The sequence below is a fragment of the Equus przewalskii genome, chromosome 3, assembly GCF_037783145.1.
Source record: "Equus przewalskii isolate Varuska chromosome 3, EquPr2, whole genome shotgun sequence".
Taxonomy (NCBI): Eukaryota; Metazoa; Chordata; class Mammalia; order Perissodactyla; family Equidae; genus Equus; species Equus przewalskii.
In genome coordinates this window covers 100,720,184-100,745,095 of record NC_091833.1, presented here as the reverse complement: position 1 = coordinate 100,745,095, position 24,912 = coordinate 100,720,184, and the positions used below count along the sequence as shown (strand labels likewise).

Genomic DNA, 24,912 nt, shown 5'->3' with positions numbered 1-24,912 from the left:
CACTATAGCACACCACAACTATATTTTTTCATCATTTTCGTATTCCTAAACTATGCTCTAAGGGAATTCAACAGAACTACTTTTCTTTGGTGTTTTAAAATGATTTCAAGATATCGAGAGGTTTAAAATATTCTATACTGTGTCTGGGCTGCTTGTCACCAAGGCTATTTTAGATTGGCATAGTCTTTCACCTCCATGCGTGGAGTAAATGGTCTTTTAATTGTCCCCTACTGTGGCTTTTTGAGGAAAGTGGACCCCCTTACCAATGGGGTGGTCTTCTCACCTGGAGTTGGCTATCCAACTGCTGATTTCTCCCTGCCTACTGTGAAGAACCCTGCAGAAACTTCCTATTGCAGGGGGCTGGTGATGCCAAAGCCATAAGGACTTTATCCACCTGCAAGCCAAGGTGTCTGAATCAGCAGGGACACACGCTGAAGTGGCACCCTCTTGGCCCTACCTTCCAAGGTCAGGAGAGATGCTGTGGAGTTGCTCACATCCAGGCAGCAGTTGGGCATGAAGCTGAAGATCCTGCTTGACATTTAGATTTTGAATAAAATAAGTTTTAGGCAGATTTTTCTTCTCGAGCACCCCTGTCATTTCTGGCAGGCTCCAATGCATGGGTCATCGGCAGCAGCATGCTCATAAGCACCATGCCGAGAAGCAGGTCTTGGATAATGGAGTCAGCAGTCGGTAAGGAGAGGCTGCGAGGAATCTGAAAATCCCTGTAGTTCTTCCTTAAAACCCACCAGGCCCCGGTGAGCTCCCAAATTGCAGGCACAAAGGCAATGCAAAGAGAGGGCAGTTCTCTCCAACTAAACTCTTTCCTTATCATTTTATGGGTCTTTCTTTTTTTATTATCCGAGTTAGCCCAAAGTTACAGATCCAGATCGGTATACTTGACTAGGTTTATAAGTAAGCAGAGGCTGGGCTGATGAGGAGATTTTGTTCTGGTACAATGTTCGTGCTTTGTTATGGGTGTAACGCTTCCTGGCTCCATACTTGCCCACCCTGCTTATGCTCCAAGCGCACACACACTGCGGTAACCCTGCCACCACACGACCACTTCAGAGATAAGGGGATAACTTTTTCAATGGTGTAAAAACCGGTAGGATTTCATTGGGAGATAGTCTTTTTCTTCAAAAAAAAAAAAGCATAAACGATAACAACAACAAATAAAAATAAGTTAGAAAACATAGGATCTCTACATCTGGCTTAAGTTCCTGTTGTAAAGAGCATAACCTGGAAACCACGTTTCGGATCGCTGAAGTGTTCTACCCAGGAGAGAACAACTTCTTGCTGTCTCCCTCTCTTCCATTGGACTCACTCGGCCTGGCTTGTTCAACATCCTGTAACCTTTCAGAAATATGTATTTTTCAGTAACTTTTGAAAACCATTGAAAAACTCGATTCAATTGTTTGGTATTTTACTATGCTGTAACGCACCTATTTCTTTCCTCTCCTCTCCTGTCTCCCTCCTTCCCTGTCTCTCTTTCTCCCTCCTTTTTGCTTTTGTTATGGTTGAAAAATATGCATGTGCTCTTGCCACTGTTGACATGCTAATAAAATCAGTGCTTCTGAATGTGGCATTATCCTGATAATCTAAAACACATTAGTGGTAGCAAGTGTTCCTGTTAGTAATTTATATTTGGCCTTTGGATGATGCGAGACTTAGTGTGAGCCCTGTAACTGTCCTCATCTGACATGCTGATATTTACTGCTTCCCTATACATCTGTAACAGGTGTGCTTTACTGCAATTACAGAGACACATTCTACTGCTTCTTTGCGACCATGACAGCTATTTCACAACCGTAGCCTTAATTTTATAATAAGATTTAAGAGGATAAAGCAGTCACTAAACACAAAAGGCTAATTATTGTACGTTATTGCACCCCAACAGACTTTTCTCTTAGTTAGGGAGCAGACAATAAATTAGCTTAACTGCACCGATGATAATGAATCATTATAATTAAGTATAATTCTCCATTAACCTTTTGGAGATTTTTGTGCCATTGATGGTAAATTTTAAAGAGAGAGAAGAAAGAGTGGACCTGGCCGCATTAATTATATTAATGAAAAAAGAATCTTACTTCTTAAAAACAATAGTCAAGACAGAGGAAAGGGGTGGGGCGGGGGCCAGTAAAGAATGACAGTCTTAGTGGAGTGTATGTCATGTGAATTGTCTCCATCAATCTTAGTAACCTGATTGTACATCACCTTCATTAAACTGTGAAACACTGGAGAGTTGGAGTGGCTATAGTGATGTAGGCCTTTATTAACCAAGGTGCTGTCCTCTCATTATGTGCAAAAGGGCATAATACGTTTTAGAATGACAGCAAACATTAATGATTCAAAAAATGAAGCTGCCTACGCTACCTGCTGCTCCTAATATTTTAGACCGGCGGAGGTGATTCCCAGAGCTGCCGCCGCGAAGGCTGGGCTTCCAGCAGCTTGCTGCCGCCAGAGCAAGAGAGAAGCGACTGGCCAGGCTCAGCCGACCGACAACTCAATCCGCGGGGGACGATTAGCCCGAGACCTCACCTCCTTAAGAAAAAAATTAAAAGGCTGCTGTTCTCAATGGTTCTGACGCTGATTTGAAAATGACTGCCGAAATTCCAATGATTAAAGTAAATCTTGCATATTTCCATATAATCTAGTTCCTCTTTCAGCTCCTAGCAGCATCAGGAATAATACATGATGGAAAAATGAAACTACAGCAGCTGAGCCCCACAGTGCCAGCCAGACTATCACCCACAGGACACTCCAGCTACTCGAAGACAATTAGGACTTTGAAGCCACTTATAACCCTGACTCATAATAGCTACAGGACACATGAATTATCCATATCTATTCCGCTTTACTGAGAAATCACAACAAGATAAGAACAATTACAATCCACAAATAGATCTGCCAAGGAAAGAGAGGGCACACGGAGCCAACATTTGCAAACCCAGCAAAGAGTTAAGAATCCAGGGCATGCCTCGCTAGATAGGAAAAATGCATTCGCAGACAGCCTCGGCCAAATTATTTTCACTTTAGATGTGTATCGCAGCACCACATGGACATCTTATTTAATCAAATCACGTGTGGCGCTTGGTCCTCCCCCTTACCCTACGTGCCCCCGGCTACCCAGAGGAAGCACTGGCAGTCCTCTGCCAGAGTCATTGTTCGCTGCTCGGATCCTCCATGCAATTCAACTTGGGTCCATCTCACCAGAGTCCACAGAAAGTTTCGCTTGTTTCCCAAGTTGCCCAAACTTTCCGAGAACATTCCATTGTGTTGAAGGCAAACATGCCGAGGTCCTCCGTCCCCCGCTACTCACTCTAGACTCCAGAGATGACGAGGAAACAGCTTGCTTTTTTCCCCCTGTATGAATTGTAGCCGGCAGAGGCTGTGGAATTGATGTATTGCCGTCTATTTTTACACAAGCAGCGAGCAGCTCCACACACAGTCCTGCATAAACTCTATTCTCTCTCGGCTTCAGGCAGCTCTCCGTGGTACACAGACATTTAACCATTGGCTTCCCTGGCACCGACGCTAATGGAAACCCTTGCACTGTAACGGTATATTTTTTTAATTTGCCGGCCAAATCTTTCAACCACCTATAGGAGTTTGAAAGGAATCAGCTTCATTGTTTTGTGTTCTGTGGGAAAAGCAATCCAAAATAGCCCACCAAGATTTTTAGGATTTTGTGAGTTTTCTGTCTGATGAACAGAGACGGGGGAAAAAATCCAGACTAGAGTCAAAACTGACTATATTTGAGCACAACCATTTTAATATTTTTATCTTCATCTGATTATAAATAGAAATGGCATTTTTCCAAGCAGGCCACTAAACACCACTGGAAAGACTTCAGCTTCTGATTCATATCAATATCTTAGAGCATAAATATTGCATATGAGGAGAAACAGAGCCAATGGCACATGGAAAGAGTTTCTAACTGCAACAGATACTGATGACAGCAGCTAAGCTTTGATTTGCTCAAGGCATCTCAGAGCCACCTTAAAATAGCAAACTTATTGGAGTTAAGATAAGATTGAGATTCCCTTGCAAAAGCTCCTGCCCGGGCTACTTTTCTCGCTCCTCTCCTCGCCCGAGCCCTTCCCCCCTTACAGGAATAATTGCATCTCGAGGGAAGCTTCAGTCCTGGCTGCAACGCCGAGCGAGCCCAGTCCCAGCTCACCTCGATGTCACTCCATACAGAGTCCTGGTTGCACATGTCCCACGCCATCCAGCTCCTGAATGACGCCAGTCAAGCTTTTTCAACTGCAATTCACAGTGACACAGAGCACACACTCATGCAGGCAACCAGCCCCTTACTGAGAGTGAACTGAAGGCACCTGTCTTACTACAGTCCCCAGTCACATGACAAAGCTATTAAAAAGTAGGCTGGGCTGTCACTCACCCAGCCTCCCTTCTCCTGTGCAGCTTGCTGCTCAAACTCGTGACGTCACTCAAAGGCAGCCCTCTGCCTCAGTGAAGTAACGCTTAGGAAAAAAAAAAAAAAATCCCAAAAGAAGAAAGAAAGGAAACACTTGGACTTTTGGAGGCTTCGAGCATCATGCTGTGATTAAAGCCAGCTTTGAATGCCACAGACTCTAAATGGAGCCCTGGCCATATAATAACTAAAATCCCCTGCAATCTTTTTTTAATTATTTTCCTTTCAAACAAGCAAGTGGCAAAGCTCCCTGTTTCATGACAGAGTAACTATATTCTTAGCTAAAATGTGTACTCTCTAAGGACTTGAATTTTAAGATCTCCAAGTGGATTCCAGCTCGGTTTGGGACTAAAGCAAGAGCTTATCACATGATGCATTTTTCTGAGACATTTTCTAGTTGGGGGAAGTGTTTGAAAGCAAGGAATGGGGCATGCGTTTTTTTTTTTTTTTTTTTTGCTTGTTTAATCAACAAAGCAGCCTGTATTTGTTAAGGTATAAACAAACTCCTCCACTCAGAAACCGGCTGTCCCCATAGCAGTAGGAAACACCAGCTCCCGAAGTGTGACTGCAGTTTGCTTTGCTCCATATAAGGAGAACAAGAAACAAAATCCCATCCTTTCAGGTTCCTTCTAATTATTTCCATTTCTCTCATAGGCTCCCAGAAAACAAGTGTTAGTAAATACAGTTGCTGCTGCTCTGCCCAGATCCGCTCAGTTTCCCAGCTGCCTTTTTTTCATACATGGAGCATTTCCTCTCTAATGCCTTAGGGTGCCTTTTTGAATAAACACTGGATTTCAACCCTAGTGCCCTGGGTGGTGCAGTTTGCACTTGAGAGCAAAAATGTCCGTGGAGTAAGGGAAAAATACCGACACGCTATTAGCAGAAAGATTTATTTCTTGAGCTTTTTAATTTTTTTTTTTCCCAGCTTCTACCCTGAGACAATGAGGGCTAATGCAGGTGCAACTGTTTTATGATGACACTACATACTGAATACATAACAAACCCAAGGCACTAGACACCGGCGGAAAACCCTTTCCATAACATACAGTGATCTGATTTAACCCTTCCAAGTTCCAGGGACGTGCACACATATACATATTTGTGAATATGTGTGTTTTTATAAAATGTTAAGCCCAAAATACTTTTAAAATCAGCCCAATTCTTTTACTTGATAACTTTTCTGAAAAACATTCTCCAGATAGCTATCTAAAAATAATTTTTAAAACACTATGAACTTAAACTCCTATTCTACCAATGTTAATTTAATGTATTCTCTATTGTCCATCTCTTTATAAAGAAAAAACAGTGATTTGCTCTAACATATAATTTAAATATAAAGTTGCTCAAATATTAAACTGAAAGAAAAAACAAAAAGACAAAAAAACAGCAGACGGCTGCTTCTTTCCGATCACATATATTATAAGAGATTTGTCTACTCTGATATCTGCAACAAGTTGCTAGTAAATTCCTGAACAATGTGATGAAATTGACAGCTTGTCATTACGGGACATAAAAAGATGGCCGAAAGCTTTGGCATTTTAAGTTAGCTGAATATATTACACTGGTACATTTTCCCTCTTACAAATAGCAGAAAATTACTGTAGTTTTAATTTTCTAAATCAAGCAAGAACAGGAAAATACAATCTCGGGAAGGGTTTTATACATGCAATTAGTGGCATTACTCTGCACTCCCCACAAAGAAACACTCATTTTCTTCCCAATTGTATTCTGATTTAATGTAAAACTACAGTAAATTATTAAAATTCAGGGCAAGGGTCATTGGCTCTACCCTCAACACAGTCAACTGTGAAATAATATTGGTCACTTGACCATGAAGAATTGATGTTTATTAATTATTATCAGGTGATTCCCGTGTTGTGCTATTCTCTGATACTTTTAATAGTGCTCATCGAATGCTCAGCATCTATTATCTATTTTTTTAAATCCTATTCACACCTTTTAGGGAAATTCTTTACACTGCAACATTTTCTAGTATTGTTTTGGATATTGTAACCTGCTCACATCATCTTGCTGGGGTATTCTTGTTTATCTTTTTGCCACCTAATTCCACCTTTTTCCTAATCAAATCAGCACATCCACTGAAACCAGAGGTGGTTTAATATACCCTTTTTTTTTTTCCTTCACCATCACAAAGAGGGTTAGTCAAGACTCAAAACATTGAAATGATTTATAAACCACAGCATACTGCAATTTTTCCCTCAAATTTCTATTTCTGTACAAATCAAAATTTAAATACATTCTTGGGACAAATAAGAGTACCTTCCACCATTTTTTTTAAGTCCCAAAATTACAACTGTAACATGAGGGATATTTTAGAGGTCTTATAATTTGGTTAATTAGCTCTTCAGATTAAACATTCTCTTCTGTCCAGTTTTTTCTTTTCTCAGGAGAACGTAAATTGTTGCTTGCTCATAAACCTTGGTCTTTTCTGACTTCCCAGGAGGTTTCTATAGTTAATTCTCTCTCTGCTTTGACTGTTTCCCTTCCTCTCTCCCTCCAGCCCTTTTTTACCCCCTCGTCAACTCTGCCTTCAAGATTTCCAAATGTTTGGTTTCAATCAACAAGGATCTATTGAAACCTTACTGTGTCCACAGCAACATATTGCAAGGACTGCCAAGAAGGCATATGACATGGACACAAGGGAGCTTACAATTTTAGGGGAATGACAGCCTTTAAAAATGGAGAATAATTTGATATGAAAAAACAACAACGTTACTTTGCTCAATATACAGATTCCTCTTCTCCTTAAAACACACCCTTTTTAGGTACAAAGTCCTTCCACTAACCATTACAATTCACACCCAAATCACCCCCATTTTGTCTCAACAATAGAAAGAGGTATTTATTAACATCTGTTGAGTGCCCATAATGTTCCATATCTACACAAAGCCTAGATTCCACCCCAATGGAATTTCTCCCCCCGGTAGTTCTGTTAACGTTTCCCAAAGCTCCTACTTTGGTCGAGGCTAGAGAATCTATCCTTAGAGTTGATAACAAGAGAGAAAATAAACTTTCAGAAGAATAATTTGATTCTATGACAAAAATATTTGACAAAGTACATAAATTTAGGTTTCTTTCCCCACCCCTGCCCCAAATTACAGGCTTTTCCCACTTTCCATATTTCAGACAACCGCTACTGCTAAGAAATAAACACAATCAAACTCTAATACCCAATAAGTACTCAAATACCCAATTAGACAACAGCAAAGAGAATTGATTTTGATGTCATTATTGTACACAGGTGAGAACTCAGAAGTAAATAGCTGCTAGTATAAATATCTTTGCTCCTTTTTATAAACTTACAATAAACTACATAAGAATAAATTTGACTAAAACTTTTCAAGAAAGAAAAATGGAAAAGAAAACCTATACAGCAGAGTTTACATAAGCTAGACATTAATATCAGCTTTTTATATACCACATTTCAATCAATTTGGTCCTCAAAACTACACAATAAAGATTATGTGTGTACCCATGTTCTAATCGAGAAAAATAAGACAGAGCAAGTGTTTAGATAGCAGCCAACAAGAGATTACAGGTCTCAGAAAACCCTTCTAGAAAGAACTAAAGTTTCATACATAAGAATAATATTCATTCCCAAATCAAAAGCACAGCCAAGACCCCTAAGGCAACTTTATAGCCAAGAGAGTGCCTACATAACTAGAAACTAACATTCCTGGGACTGCTACCTGCCTAGAGCATTCTTCCAGAAAGAAAAAGGATCTGCCCAGAATTGCTAATAATTTTAAAGTTAATCATTGTTAAGAGGCATTCAATTGCTTGCTTTTAATTCCTAGAGGGGCTAATTGATCCTGATACCCTGTGTCAGTTTCTGAGCACATGCTCTGAGCTTCTGGGACGTGTTTGAAGCAGAGGCTGTGCGGGGCCCAGAAGTTGGTAGCAGGGCAGGATATAACAAAGACCTCTAGCCAATAAACACTCGAAAATCAAGACTTAATTTACACAAAACTGTCATGGTCGATGTCAATGGGAACAAAGCACCTTTGGGGAAACAAATTAGAGAAGAGTTAATGAACAGCTTTAATGCCTCTTAACATTCACTTATTTATTTTTATTTTTTAGTAAACTAGAGGTGATAGCCTCAGCAATACATCTCCCATCTCCAATAAAAAATCTTCTGCAGACCAGCTCTATGCAATTGAGTCAGCCTATATTTTCACGTGGACCTCAAAAGCTGCTCTTGGCATTTTTTACATTAAAACAAAAAATAATGGGAAAATTAATCAAAGCTGCAGTCAATTGGATTAATCTAAACATAAAGCAAGAATTATGCTTATTAGGACCACAGATAAGAGATAATAAAAGGATGATTAAAATTTGATTTTGTCTGATGCTTAACTCTGCGATATATGTGCATCTACAGACATTTTCATTTACTTTAATTATTTCAGGTTAATTCAGCTATAATGCAGTGAGTTATTGATTATTTAAACAAGGAATGTTCAACAGGATTATTTAGCAATTTCTTTTTTTACTGAAACTGAAAATAAAGCACATGATATTTTACTAAATTTGGTACTATTTAAAAATTTAAATGGCTACTGAACCTCAATAACATAATAGTTCACTTAGTAAGAAAGACATTTTATCCCCTAACTGAAGTTAGTGAGAGCTGGAGAAAACTGAGGTACATAAATTACTGAGTTGAAAAAATTTTTGTTAGTCACACAGTTCCCTCTGGTACTTATTTCTAGAGCTTGGGTCCTAATGAGCTTAACTTGATTTTAGAGAAGAAAATTGTATTTTTCAACTAGTCTCAAAATGGAAGAATTAAATAAGTGAAGTGTTTTTTTTTCAATCCCACCAAAAAAGCCTTCAAAAGGTTCTAGTTATTTTGTTTTTGTTTCTGTTGTAGATTTTTCTAGTGCTTTGATATTTGAATTTCCTCTAGCAGAGCTAATATAGATCCTGCAAATGTGGAGATGTAGAAAGAAAATACATTCTCATCTTAAGAGCAATTAGCTTAAGGTCTAAGCTAAATTTTATGATGACTTTTATAAAATCTCATTTTATATTTGCTAGCCCAACTAGACACAAGATTTTGGAGGAAACATTCTTAATCAAAAGAACACTTCTAAGATTAACCTCCACATTTAGCAGCTCAATCAAAAATAGATGTAAAATACTAATGGTAGGATTATAAATGGGGACAAATTTTTCTGGAGGATAAGCAGGCAATATGTATCAAAAATGTTAAAAATGGGCATCTCCATAGACCCAGAAATTCATCTTAAGGAAATAACAGGGGGATGCGGGCAAAGATTTTTGGTGTGAGGATAGTTAATGCTACATTATTTACATTACTGAAAATTTGAAAGCAGTGTAAATATCCAACAGTAATGCTCTAGTTAAATAATCTATACAACACTATATATATATATAATATTCATGTACATATATTCATTACATATATTCAATGCTATCATTAAAAACTGTTGTAAAATACATTTAATGGTATAATGAGAAAATGTGCAAAATATATTGTTTTAAAATTATGTTTGAAAAAACTATAATCCCAACAAATTTACATACAAATATATCCTCTTAGAAAGAAAGAAGAGGGAAGAGGACAAGGATAATATATAATAAGGTGTTAATAGTGGCTGAGGACATTTTAGGTTCCTTTCAATTTTCTTCATGTGTGAGTATGCACCTTTCTGAAATTTTTGAAATTTTCTATAATAAATGTGTATAACCTCTATGTTCAGAAGAATAATAAAAACTATTCATTTTTAAAGAAACATAGAGATTCAAACTTATAGCTATGCCTTCTTAACATACAGGGAATGTAGTAAATAGAAATAGTCCCTGACATCCAATGTAAGTCTCAAATATTCATTGGACACTTAAAAGGAAGACATTTCTGTTTATCACACCAAGTCTAATAGCTGCTCCTCTCAGGAGGCGAGGTTCCACTCAGGAGCAGCCTGGGGAGAGGTTCCTACCTCGCACTCTGAGAAACCCTGTGAGCCCTGAATTATAGGGAGAGGTGAACTACAAACTACTATCCGCTTGCCTCAGATGGGCCCAAAACGTTGACTCCCAGATGCCACTACCGTCTTCACTCTGTTTCTTAATTTGAAATTTCATCAGTTAAGTTAAACTTTCCAATCAAAAATGTAATTATCCTTGGTAGGGTTAAGGGGATTTTAGTTATTTATACCAAAGCATCTATTTGTTAGTCATATTTTTTCTTCCCTTCTAGCATCTCATAGAGTTCAGAAGCACATACTGAGAAAAAAAATAGTAAATGCCTTCAGAATGGTATGACTAAACTATTAAGAAAATTTCTCAGGAAGAGATGTTACCAATTGGAGAATAGGAAGGGGCAGTCTTAGAAGGCTGAGGGAGGAGCTGTTTGAGACGTGACTCCTACTGGAGATACATGAAATTGCCCGGATGAGGAAAATGCAGTCCAAGATTCAAAGCAGCGACTTGCAATTGAACTTCTGGAACATAATCTGTCCCTAAATGTGGACCCCCTGTATAAAGGCTGTCACGTGTCAGCCCGGTTCTTAGGCAGGAAGCTCATTCTGGTCTCTCCAAATATAACATGAGAGGTTGACCCACCCTCTCTCCCCTGGAAGGCTGACTATCTCCACAGGAATGAAAGCTTTACTATTTGCCCCTCTAAGTTAGCGTTGTCACAGTTTCGTGGACCTTTCCTGCAAATCACTCTTTCTACATTTGGGTGATCATTATTTTGACCATTAAAAATTTTTCATGAGAAGAGGGGAAATGAGGCTGGAACCAAAGCCAAGTTCAGGAGATTTAAAGTGATTACAGGAGGCTCAAGACTATTTGATAAGTAGAATGACTTTGTGAATCTTGATTTAGCCCAAAATGAAAGAAAAAGGATGGAAGGGAGAAAATGGGTGCTCCTTCAGCTGTGTCACTAGCCTGCAATTCAACTTTGGGCAGTTTCACTTAATGATCCTGAGCCTCAGTTTCCTTATCTGTCCAAGGAGACGGCCGGATTCAATTATATCTAAGATCCCTGCCAACTCTCAAATGCAATGATGTGTCTGCCTTGGCAGAGACAGGCTTGGGAAGACTTTTTTGTGCAAGGTGAATCTAAATGTTTCGTTGTACAGAGGCACGGAAATCAGAGAGCATGCCCAAGAAAGCCAACTGGTGCTCAACTTTGCTAAAAGAGCACAGCTTGCTCTTTTCATCACTTGCCTTGTAATATGGATATTTAACTTTCTAACCATTCCAGAAAAAGGGCACAAGAAAATTTGTAAAATATATAACACTTTCAGCCACACATATTGGCTATGAGAAGACCAGCTTCTCCAGACCTGGGTTTCTGACAAAGCCCAGCTAGTTGCCCCAGGGAAACAGCAAGCTTTCATCCTGTTCATCATTAACTCTATTAAGTGGCACAAATCATGTGTATGACCAAGACTATGCTTGCACAGTAAGAGTGAAAGCAACACAACTGATGTGATAGTGGCTATTTACTGATGCCTGCATATGGATGCAATTTAACATATGAACATGTGATTTGGTTTTACAACAGGTAAGAAATGATGTTACCCAGAAAGAGAAGATTTAGAAAAGAGGATGGATCCTAAATTTAGGGTTGTGTAAATAGGAATAAGGTGTATAGCATCTAGGGAACTAAGAGCTTAAAGTAACCCTTTTGCCTCCTTAAACTAGAGCCCTCACCCCTTAAATAAAAAGCTCATTATATTTGGTAAAAGGAGACCTTGCATCTTTATAATTTGAAGTGAATCATCTGAGATATTGTAGGGTGTGAAGGGAGAAAAGAAGGTCATATGCCTAAAATATTTTATCATGGCATTATTAGCAAATCTAATAACCGTGGCTGTATCACAGAATAGTTGATGTGTCACTGGGAGTTACAGAGTTTTCCTGTTCAGCTGTTCTCTTTGTACATACAACTCTATTTAGCAGGAGGTAGAAGATCTGAGCTCCAGAGCCACCTAATACCACCCAGCTTGGAGATTTTCCAATGAATAGCGACAGGCACACTAAATTCCCTAATAGAAAATTAGGAGAGGGAGCCCTGGTGACAATGGAGTAAGCAGAGTAAGACCAGGTAAATGATAAACCTCAGGAAGGACAAAGCCTTGATAAACTACCAGCTCTTCTCTTACAATGCTGGATGCTCAAACAGTATTCACTAGCATGACCTTTTTAACTTCACATTTTCCTGCACTCAGAGAAAGCAAAAAACAGGAAAACTAACATAAGAAAGCTTGATTTCTATGCCTGTGAAACAATCTCCAAAAGTCAGTTTACAAAAGTTTCCGTTTTAAACAGGCCAAAAGCTTTATTATTCGTTAAAGAGCCCAGGTTGTACTTTGCCCCAAGCCGACGATCAGAAAGAATTCTTTTCCTACCTCTTTTCAAAATAAAAATCACTGACAATTCCTGAGGTGTAACTTTCTATCGTCCAAGTAGATTCATTTCCACGTCGGGCACCTAAAAATAGGCCACACCCCACGTTCTGCACAGCCACATAAAGCTGCTAAATGGGAACTCCAACTAGGCGCTCTCCTGTGGGTATTTTCAGACTGTGCCCTCTTGGTCTTCTCTTTTAAATTACCCTATGTTGAATATTGTGTAAAAACAAAGGGCAAAAGTGGTTTGCTGAGATGGACCCTGCACTGCAACCGCTAAGGTACCATATTTGAGCCTTGTTATTTTGTTCTAGATTAAATCCAATGAAACTATGGCTAATAATGTTCTTAAAAAAAGCAATTTTAGCAATAATTAATGTTCAATAAATCCATTAATTCCATTTACAATGTTATAGTTGTTGGTGCTCTTAAACTTCAAAAGGATAGCCGAATACATCAGTGAGAATGAGCGAACTTCTACTGTGCATCAAAATGTGGATAAATCCCACAACTGTAATGTGAAGCAAAAGAAGCCAGGCACCCCAAAAAAGTACATACTTTATTACTCTTTCTTTATACAAATAAGTACAGAAATAGATATACCTAATTTATGTACCTGGAAGTCAGGATAGAGGTTGCCTTTCGTGGTGGTTGGGGGTTGGGGGGCATGGTCAAGGGAAAGGGGCTCCAGGAAGCAGGTTATGGTTGATTTCTTGCTGTCAGTGTTGGTTAAAAGGGTATGTTCAGTTGGTAAAAATTCAGAGCTGAACCCTTATGAAATATGCACTTTTCAGTATTCATATTATACTTCCATAAAAAGTCTAAAGTGCATAGAGAAGAAAGAGAAAGTCGTCTTCCTCTATTGCAAAATTTTAAAGTTTGCTGCCTGTTAAAAAAATTTTTGAATGTTCAATTTATCTCTTAAAGAAGCCATTAAACCACACAGATAATTAGCAGTGGAATAGGAATCAAGGGACCCGATGTCTAAGTTTGTTTGACCTTGGACAAAGCCACTTCAACTTTCTAGATCTATTTTCTATCAAAAGATGGGACAGGATCAGGTGTTCTCTGAAAGCATGTCTTGAATGAAGTAAAGGAAACTTCCAACTCTAAAACTTTAGCATTTTGCCCTTTGTTTAAAATTCATTATTGAAGGATGTCATTGCCTTGGTTTGAAAACCTGGTCCCCTTCTCTGAGAGTATGATCCTTGAAAGGGGTCAGTCAGTGCAGGTCTGCCACTTAGTATCCATCCATGTGATCCCAGGGAGTTAGCTAAACCATCTGATCGCACATTCTCATCTATGAAAATGGCAGTATAAATATCTGTTTTACATGGTTTGTCTCAGGGTTAAATGAGATGTGTATGAGCACAGTGCTTGGCACATAATAAATATTCAATAATGATAATCTACTGTTCACACAGGAATACTTAAAACTCAGTTTAACATCAAGCACCAAGAGTAGATGCAGAAGCTTGCTCTCTGCCTGCCTTCCTCATCTAAAAAAAGACCTAGAAACAAAGCAGAGCAGACTTTCTTTTAAAGTCTTCCATTAAGCTGACTTGCTATGAGTGTGCGCACAGTCAGCACCTAAGCTGTCACGATGCCAAGTGTCCGCTGGTTTCTTTGCTTACCTGAGGAAAAGTAAAACCAGCCTCATACTAGTCCTGACCTGGCTCTACCTCTAAAGACACCAAGAAGCAGCAAGTGCAGAAAACAGTTTTTGTTTCCATTACGCTGGCCACAAAAGTTATTTGAGCCAAAAGTCTTTCAAGTGTTTCTCTGTTAAGAAACGGGACATCCATATGGTGCATGAAAACTGACAAGATACTATGAGTTTGCAAATGAGAGAAGAACCGCAAAGTATCAAATCGTGTTTTCAAATGATGATATCAACGAGGGAAGAATGGAAAACAAAGCCACAGGAGCAAAAGAATTCAATATAAAGTCAATTTTGCCACCAGTGGCCTATCAACCAAACCCTCTTGGCATTCACACTCTTCTCACAAATTTGTGATCAATCATACAATCACTTAAATTGCTAAAATGACATAAAGGATATGTTATATTTTGTCTTAGATATTTAAGGGTGTTTTTCTTGCAGGTAATTTTTCTGTGTAACGAAATGCTGATGAATTGGCATAGACATGGAAAACTGTGCTGTACAATGCAATAGCCACTCATATGGCTACTGAGCATTTGAAATGTGTCTAGTCAAATTTGAGATGTGTAATAAATGTAAAATATACATAGGATTTCAAAGTCTGAGCATGAAAAATTGAACGTAAAATATCTCACTAATAATTTATATTAATTATATGTTGATATAATATTTTGGATCTATTGGGAAAAATAAGAGACATCAAAATTAAATTTACCTTTTCTAATTGTGGCAACAGTTAGAATGTGACGTGCATGATCTTCCTATTTGACAGTGGTGGTCTAAAGTTTTGCGCTCACCCTGAAGGAAGTGAAATCATACATGCAAATAAAATTAATGAACTACAGAATCAGGGAATTGCTGAATAAAAAGGGGTATTAAAGCAGTGCACAACTGTAGGGGGCACGATGTACATCGCAGTGTGTGAAGAGTGATCCCTGGAGCTTTACAGTATTCAGTTTGCACAGCCCTGTATTAAATGCTCCCTACAGAATCAGGAATCCCTTCTAGAACACCCCTGAGGCAACCCCATGTATCTTTTCAACACTTTCCACACTTTTTCAAAACATAGACATAATAATGAGATGCAAATATATAAAGTGAGGTCTACCCAGTACCCTAAGCGGGGAGGGTAGAAAATAGAGCCAATCTATTATAAAACTCTCAAAGGATGCAGAAGAAGGCCAGAGCAGCACAAAGTATGCAATGTCTGAGGGATGCACTGTTCTCCGGAAGGCTGTTTTCTTCCTGGAGACTAGAGGCATTTTTCAGAGGATAACATTCACTTTAATTACAAAATGCACCCGCCTCGCTCTTCCAAGGGAGAAAAGCCTGTTGTTGCATCTATAATGTAGCTTTAGTTTTTGATGCCAAAAATGATTCAGTAAACACAGTTATGTTATGGTATACAATTTCTTACTCAGTACTCAAATTAATCTCAAGGCAGTGCTGGCATTAATTCAATTTGACGCCTGTACTTAGGATTTCACATAGGTGCCTTCATCCAATTCTTCTTCGCAACTAATAAAATCTTAATTCATGGTAATATATTTATTTCTAGTTCAGTTCATGTTAAGGAGTGCAGTACTTTACAGAAAACTAATTAATATCAATCATATATTATAACAGTTTTAGTGGTTCAGAGGAAAATCCTACACTGGGGAAAAGATTACATGATCCACGGGGTCTTAGCCCATCCTATTTACTCTATTTTTAGGGTTTGAGAAAAAGATACCAAGCATCATTTCAAATATTAATTTAATTGAAGGTGTGCATCATGGGAAGTCTGGGAATTAAGAACCCTGGTTCTGATCCCTAATAGGACATTGATTTGATGTGGCCCAAGAATGTAATTTACACTCTCAGAGACTCTGTATTCCACCTGTTTTGTGTAACAACCATATAATTTGCAAGTTGGTAAAGATATTCCAATTCAGATACATGGTGCTATTAAAATAATGAACAACTTCACTAATAGCAAGCCTTCTGTAATTGTTGGTAACAATTCTATTTTTATATAATGTTTGAGTAATGTTGATAGCATCCTATTTCCTGGGATTGGACATATGGTCAGTGGAATAGTTCAAGCATGAGTCCCTGACTATGACATAAATGGTGCCCCCTGGAGTTGTGCAAAGCAGTGGCCCCCACATGTTTAAAAGGAACTATGTTTAAAAAGCCCGATTCTCCCTTAGGCACAAAGAACTGGAGCAGTGGTTATACCACTCTTTGAAAGTCTTAAAAATAATAATAATAATGCAATAGGTCCCTTGAAATGCATGGTCATAATATCCAGTCTTTCCATTAGGCATTAGGCATTTCATGCATTCTACAACAATTTTCCACACTGACACGCTATCAGCAAAAAAATGAAAAAAGATAGGCACATACTATTATACTATTCTCTTTTTTTTTTTGCCTCTTTTAACAATCTATACACAAAACCTCCAAATCTGATATACATGTTTTAAAAGTCCTGATCATTAGAAATGAAACAAAAGCCAGAACTCCAGCAGCACACCGGCTCCTAGGTGCAGAGATAATGCCTCTTGATACTCACTTTCAAACCCGAATCCATAGATGATAACCCCCAAGACGCGTGCCATTCATTTTACTGCAGTGTAAATACGTGTATCGCAAGCTGAGGGAACACTCACTCACGAAGGGGGCTTACACACGCTACTTTTAATTCACAAGGGCATGATGACGTGGGAGGGCATCTCGGAGTCACTGCTCAATGAACTCCACAATAGGGCACAAATCTGAAACCCAATCTTTGCCAGATATGGACGTAAGAGCAAATATATACAGTATCATGTGCTTTCCAACAGCACTGTGTCTCGAGGGAGCTCTCTGACATCAGCAGTTGAGACAGGTGGTTCCCTTTCCAACTGTGGAAAATAAAACCCTACTGCAGAGGCACTAAGTAAATATAGCTGTACTGTAATTTTTCCTTGGTGCACTTTCCCTGTGATTTCTGTCCTGTGATGAGACTTTATCCAAGCAATCCACTCAGGGCATCCTTCCATGATAATAACTGATTAAACATTTGCAAACTGGCTAAAACTGGCATGAAAGATACTGGTGCAGGACTCTGTTTTGCTGCCCCAGTTGGTCGGAAAAGAGTTTTTCCCCTCTCGTTTATTTAGAATAGGTTGTCAAGTGACCGACCAGACCTCTGCTGGAATATGTCACCCTTTGTCCCGTGCAACTAATACAACCCAAGAAAATGACAGACAAGAGTCAGACCATCTTAAAATCACATGCACAGAGCAGGTCAATACCAATCATATCCAGTTTGAGTCTGAGAACTAAAATCAGCTGAGATGTACTAAGCCCTTTGTGGCCACAACTATTTGCTTTTGCATTTAAGAATTACTAGCAGAAGGGCACCCTGTAATGTGTGTATAAAATTACTTAATTCAACTTCTATTTCCCTTTCTGAACATAGATACTTTTACACTCTGACAGCCGCTGGCTCTTAAAGCGTTCTCCTTTTTGTTGTATCTCCTTAGAAACACAAATCTTGTTCCCTGGCAGCGGCGGCTCTAAGTGCTGTACCACATGCCCAAACTAGTTCTCCCTCGCAGCTTTAATTCACAGTAAGTGGCATGAAAGGAGGTCAACCCTTCTCAAAAAACACTCAGAGTTCTTTTCGACTTCAGAATCTATTTTGGAAAGCCACACTCCCTGGTACGTAAAGAGCGACTTTCCATTTTGAAATTCTGGCTATAACTACTGACAACTTTATGGAAGGGTCCTCAAAGAGGCAAACGTGGGCTCTTGATCATAATTCTCTTTGAGAATTCAGGAAACTCCGTGAGATAAGGAAGTCAGTAACTGTCATCCCCTCTTCACTCCCAAATAACCCTTTCATTTGAAAACTACTTATGGCATGCATACATGTTATAGCCTTTCTTTCCTGAGGTGTTCATTGAATGCTTAGCTCAATAATGCCATCTTAATCCTGAAAGTTTCCATGGTAACCTACCACTGTAATAAACAAGTCTGAGGAATGGGAAATGAAGCACAGTACTATTTCCTCCATCCTCCTTCAACTTTCAAAGAACAGGGTCTTCTCTACTTCGCTAAAGTTTGCAGTTCATAGCCGTTTGAGCTAGAGTGAAAATAATGGCAATAAAGAAATGATATCCAACATTTGGTGAATATTTGCTGTGTGACAAGCACTGTGCTAAGTAGTTATGTGGATTATCTCACTTAATTGTTTCACTAACAGTAGGAGTGAGCACTATTATTGTGTCGATCCCAGGGATAAACTCGGTGAAACTTGGAGAGGTTAAGTAACCTTTCTAAAGACAAAAGGTGGTATGTGAGACACCTAGGACTTGCAGTCAGTCTTGTCTGACTCCAGACATTTTGCTCTTAATGAGCAGACAATGCAGAAAAATGGCATTTTTGTTTGTGCCCACCAGTCACCTAACTTAGACATCTAGGAGCCTCCCCACAAATCAGAGGGGAACCACAGCTTCATGTTCAGAAGGAAGATAAAAACACCACACACATCTAGTGAAAACCACCAGGGAAATAAAGAAAAGGTAGATTTAAGCAGGAATATACCCAACACGTGGCACCCTGTTCTGATCAAAAGAAGCCATACTCCAAGGGCCTATGAATGTGACCTGGTGGATTAGTTCAGAGAATGCATCCTTGTTTGTGGATCAACCCTGAAGTTAACTTGGGACATCTGATTCAGATCATTGAGAGCAATTCCAGAGGAGGAGGAGGATACAAGAATAATAACGCTACCCCCCTCCCTAAATAAAATTGACTCCTTTTGAAGATGGCAATTACAAATAAAGACCAGGTTAGAACACATCTTGAGACCACATGAGAAACTATATTACAAAGATGCTTTCTTTGCCACAAATGTGTTTCCATGCAAATCTATTCCAAGAGGTACAATGTATTTATCTCACTCTAGAACAGAATTCAGCAAGTAGACTTTAACCTTGACTCTTTACAACCAATAATTGAATCAACCTCCCAAATATATTTTTTATAGCCTTTGCTTGGAAGTGTGGTCAAATATGAAAAGGTCACCTGAGTTTGGAGCCTTTTAAAACTCATTGTGGTACAAGTCTTCACAAAGGGAGGCTAAAATATGTAGTTTTCTAACCTTCTCTGATTTAGGTAATATAAATAGAACAAATTCCATTGAATGTATTTCCAAAAAATGTAGGCGTGGATAACTCTGTGGCTGTAGTCTTGAAACAATTATAACTAAGGTCCAAAGTCCTTGGGTCACCTGGCTTACTGGAGGGCCTTCACTCATGGGGCAGGTTCCAAAGTAAATGGCCTAGAATACAAAGCCAGAACAGGCTGTGTCCTCTGATACTCTCACAGCTTCTGGAGTCTAGAAGAGCAATGGCAAACAGGGATGGTCTATGGCCATTTGGGGAGGTAGGCACGTGATTATTAATTCTGAAATCCCCATGGCCACCATCACCATCACACTTAAAAACCTCAAAACCACACTGATTATAACTGAGCAGGAATAAAACTTACATGTGTTTGATTACGTAATATTTTGAGATCTGGTCCAAAGGGAACAATTTGAAAAAGAAAGAGACTCACTTTCTAAAAGAGCATTAAGCCAGGGTCACATTTATGATCCCTTTCTAGCGATGCAAATTACGCTGCTAGGAACAAACACTTCGAAGCAGAATCTAACTCAGATGGATGCAGAACACATTGGCTGTGAAAGCTGTGCACTCAGCAAAGAGCACCAGGGACACAAACATGTGTGTGAAGCCATTTCAATACATTCTACCTCAATACCTCCAGTTGAGCTACTTAATTTCTCCCAGTCTTCATTTTTCCATCTAGTAAATCGGGAAAATACCTGCCTCCCAGGTGTACCGTGGGAAGTCAACAGGATAAGCTGAAGGGGTGTAGTAAGGGCCTTGCAGAATGCCTCACCTGCAGTGGGCGGTACACGAAGTCCCATTTCCCTCATTGTTCAGGTTTTTCAGATCCAACTGTTCCTCTGTCCTCTCAGTCTTTTCTTCTCCCTCCTTTCTTGGAGCATTTTAAAATAAAATATATGTAATAAAGGTTTCCACACCTTTTATCCCATGGAGTGGACAGTGACATTTGTGAATACACAAATGTGTATGGGAATCAGGGCTCATGTTTTGCCCTCTGTGGGTGCCTCGGCCACATATAGAAAGGAGAAGGAATGACAACGCTGCTTGGAGCCTAAAGTGAGCCCTGACTGAATGTGTAAGAGAGGTATTTTTAAAGATCAAAGATTTGTGTGAAAGAAAAATCTGATATTTGGATTTACTGTCAATGCGTAGTCGTTGCAAGTTTGGGAAAATGTGTGAGGACAGATACAGTGGAAATTGCCACCAAATGTAACTTTTTTCAAAAGAACGAGTGACAGACAATGTCTACATTTTCCAACTTCAAGAATCCTTTAGGTATTTATAGGCAAAATTATCAAAAACTAAATATGATATATCAAAATTTTGAAAATGCAAAACTTCATAAAATGCAGAAAAAAAAAACAAGGAAAATCTGAAAGTTAGATTATTCATATGCACTGAAGCTGTCTTTGAATATCTGCATCATAAAAGTACTCTAGAAATGCCTAGAGTTTGAAATAAGTAAAATAAATTAAACTGGTAACACAGGAGAGAAGAAATGTATTCTCAGAATCTATATATTGTTTCTCTAAATATTATCAGTAACTACCACCACTTAAAAAGGGAAATAGGGAACAGGAAAGAAAATATCTTGCTGCTTGGAAAATCATCCCCAAAGAACCCATCTCTTCAATGCATGTCTACAGTCATTGTTGATAGTCTCAGACAGTAACTTTAGACTTGCCAAAGGGTGTGAGATGAACTTCCTTCTCTCTACATGAACTCTGCTTAGTGGTACTAACCATTCCCAGTCTTCCTACCTTGTAAAGGTAGATAAAATTGATTCTAAAAATCAAATTAAATTTAAAATTTTAAAAATCCTTCCTAAAAGACTCCATTGGGGTCAAAGAACTACTTTAGCTCCAGGATGCCACAGCAAAGAGAAAGACACCGTTACAAATCTCTCGACACCGAGCCACATGTGTGGGAATATATGTATCTGCAAATGTGTAGAACACAAGATAAAAGGGGAAACAGCCAGCTGTTACGAGTCTGTAAATCAATGTGAATCTACTATGCTCCAAAAGATGGTCCAGCAACACGCCAGGTGCTTAACTTGTGCAAGATTTTATAACTTTCTGCCCTGAAAGTGCTAACAGTCTAAGAGTGAGTGGAACATTAGACTCACAATCAATCAACATACCCACATGTGAACAGAACAATAGGAAGTATGTGGAGGAAGAAGAGATGGGGATCACTTAGGGGCTTGAAAATAGATCTAATGAACCTTATAAACAGCCTAGAGTGGGTATGCCAGCTAGGCCCTGTGAAGACTTTTAGAGGCCCCTGCCCCATCTGTAATTCAAAACAAAAACTAGACTTATTACTAAATTATGTATGTAAAGAGAAGCCCAATCTTTGTCACAATAGCTGCTTCAATGATTGCTTTAAACAATTAAATGTAATAATCTTTCAAAGGAAAACTTTTGGTGCCCCTGTATGGGTACCCTGCTTTGCTGCGTGCCCTACTCACTAGTTCAGTGTAGTACTGGGTAACCCTGTGTGGGTACCGACACACAAATAAAGGAAAATAGAGATGTAGTTTGCCAGGACCTTGCCCATCCATTCGTAGTCTCTCCAATAAAAGGGCTGAGATCCAGAACAGAGGGTTGCAAGTGGCACACTTGGCTGGAAAAGAACATGTGGGTTCCTCTAGCTTTAAGGGGTGCCTGCAGAGACCCTAAAAGGATAAGAGGCAGAAGGAGGAAGGATAATGAGGGAGAGACAGCATTCGCTTTGAAATAAGACACACCTAAGGGCAGAACTAGGCTCTGATACTTCCAGACTCTTCAAAATGGGTCAAGACAGTTAATCTCCTTGGGCCTCTATAAAATAGAAATGATATCACTATCTCATGGAGAATGTAGGAATCAAATACCTAGCTTGGCACCTGGGAGATATTTGGTAAATGTTAGTTTTCCTCAATGCTAAGGGGACTAGAAAATAAAAAGTCCTGGTAATAAAGGATGAATCATACAAGGTCCAGTGGTAGCTGCTAGGGGAAATACAAAGAAATATGAAAGGTAGTGAGAGCCCAGATTTGGCTCCCAACCAGGTGGGGGGATGCAAACTGCTTATGTGATCTTGTTGAAAATCTGTCTTTAATCCACAAAATTCCAGGAAGTCACTAGAAAACCAAAGAAACAAAATCAAGAGTAGTTTAAAATGGAAATAGGTGATTTTTTAAAAATAAAATCTAATTTATGATGTCCACCAAGTACCCACTGCTATTCTAAGTGCTTTACACATTCTATCTGATGAATGAGAACTATTGTTATCCCTTTTTTTTTTTCAGATGGAAAAACAGACACAGAAAGTGAAGTAACGTGCCCAAAGCTACACATCATGTAAGTGGTGGTTGGGACTTGAACCTGGGCAGCCTGGTTCCCGAGTGCACACCCTTAACTCCTCCACTCAACTTCCTTCTACCATCTGCCAAAGTTTTAAATCTTTACTAATTAAAATTATGTGAAATACTCAAGCTACACAGTTGCATAAGACCTGGCTCCTGGTCTCACAGAGCCCACAGTAAACAGGCAGAGTGGAATCTGTGAGTCTGGAGCAACAGAGGAACCTGCAGGATATGCTGAGTGAACCGCAATGACAGAGAAACCCAGGCTGCCTGGAACAGAGTGGGGAAGGAGAAGCAGGAGTTATCAGAACAGAGCCTTTCTCTCAACTTCCCTTCTTTGAAACCATTCTGTGTGTGTCTAGCATAGCATGGGGCACACACGGTAAAAATAATTGCCATTGTCATCTCTGGATTAGTAATGATATTTTCCACTGATCTTACAAAGGTGGAACCACAGAGAGGTTGTTAGGGTTAGTTTGAAAAGATACCTGTTATGAGAAACTATTTTTTTAAGTAGGAAAAAGTCTTAAAGATTTAAAGAAAAATAAAGAGAGAATTCTAGATGAAGAGAGGGCATTTTCAAAAGCAGGTTCTTGGTTGGGTTTGCTAGGCCAGGCTGAGAGGTGGCCTGGTACAGAGCAGAGCCTCACACCCTTACCTGCGACATTGACCTTGGCTCATAGCCATGTGGCCTGAGCAAAGGTATGAAGACTCTCTATTCCTTAGTTTCCTATCTGTAACATAGGGCTCCCTGAGCCTACTTCCTAAGGTGTAATGAGGATTCTACATGGGTCATAAAAGATAATACATCTTGATTGTTTATGTGTCAATTTGGCTAGGCCACGGATTCCAGTGGTTTGTACAAATACTAATCTAAGCGTTGCTGTGAAGGTCTTTTGTAGATGTAATCTACAATTAATTGATTTTAAGTAAAGCAGATGACCTTCCATAATGTGGGTGGGTCTCATTCAATCAGTTGAAGATCACACAATTAAACACCGAGGTTGCCCTAAGAAGAAGGAATTCTGCCTCCAGGCTGCAACCTAGAAGTCCTGCCTGAGTTTCTAACCCGCTGTCCTGATATATATAAATATGTGTAATCTGTTTCTCTGGAGAACCCTGACTAACGCAACATCTTTCAACACATTGAATGCTTGCTATGTGCTACCAGTGCTCCAGGCATTTTAAGAATTTTAACTCTTAAATTCATTCCCTCTCTCTCTCTGTTTTGCACCTCCACCCCCATGTAGTAAATGAGCATACAGAATGTATGCCTTTCGTCAGTAGTAGACCAACTGGTAAAATGTCTAAAAGCCCAGGAATGTAACTTTTAATATGATTTCAAAAGCAAATTTAGGGCTCTCAGAATAGAGGAAATGCAAATAAAATGAGGCTTAAAGATGTTTAGAATCTAGTCTCCATGAAGACAAAGACATTGTCTTGTTCACAATTATGTCCATAGGCCTAAAATGGAGACAGAATGACTTAATAAACATGTTTTGAGAATGAAGAAATGACAGAATTCTACAGCTATGTACAAAAACGTAGGAAATATTTTTTCTACTACTTGGTATCAACTCAAACCTTTACTTCTGCTCTAAGGGAGCATTGTAGAAGAGGTGTGTATTTATTCATCCATCTCTACATCCGTCCATTCACCAAACATGCACTGAGTGCCTGCCACATTCTACAGGCCGTGCTAGCCTTAGGACTGTGAAGAGAAAGAAGACAAAAGTCTTGCCTTTGGACCACTACAGGCTAGTAACTGAGCAGATGGATACACATGTCTAATTATGTTAGTAGTATATACTGGAACAAAGAGATGCAGGAGATGCTAAGGAAGCTCAGAGAATGGACACCTAACCTCTTCCGGAAGGGATTCATTA

The 24,912-nt window shown here is 39.1% G+C and overlaps 1 protein-coding gene across 8 annotated transcripts in view; it reads right to left on the bottom strand.

Annotated features, from left to right (window-relative positions):
- PPARGC1A (PPARG coactivator 1 alpha) overlaps positions 1 to 24,912 on the bottom strand; it is a 609,701-nt gene that overhangs the window by 91,549 nt on the left and 493,240 nt on the right. The window contains exon 1 of one of the 8 annotated variants that reach the window (XM_008513562.2): positions 4,181 to 4,453. The exons of 5 other annotated variants lie outside the window; for them this stretch is intronic. In XM_008513562.2, coding sequence (XP_008511784.2) covers positions 4,181 to 4,228 — 48 coding nt within the window. In that variant the 5' untranslated portion in view covers positions 4,229 to 4,453. Of the gene's footprint in view, positions 1 to 457; positions 4,454 to 24,912 lie in introns of those variants that run through there. 2 more of the 8 variants (XM_070613068.1, XM_070613062.1) reach the window with 2 other exon arrangements.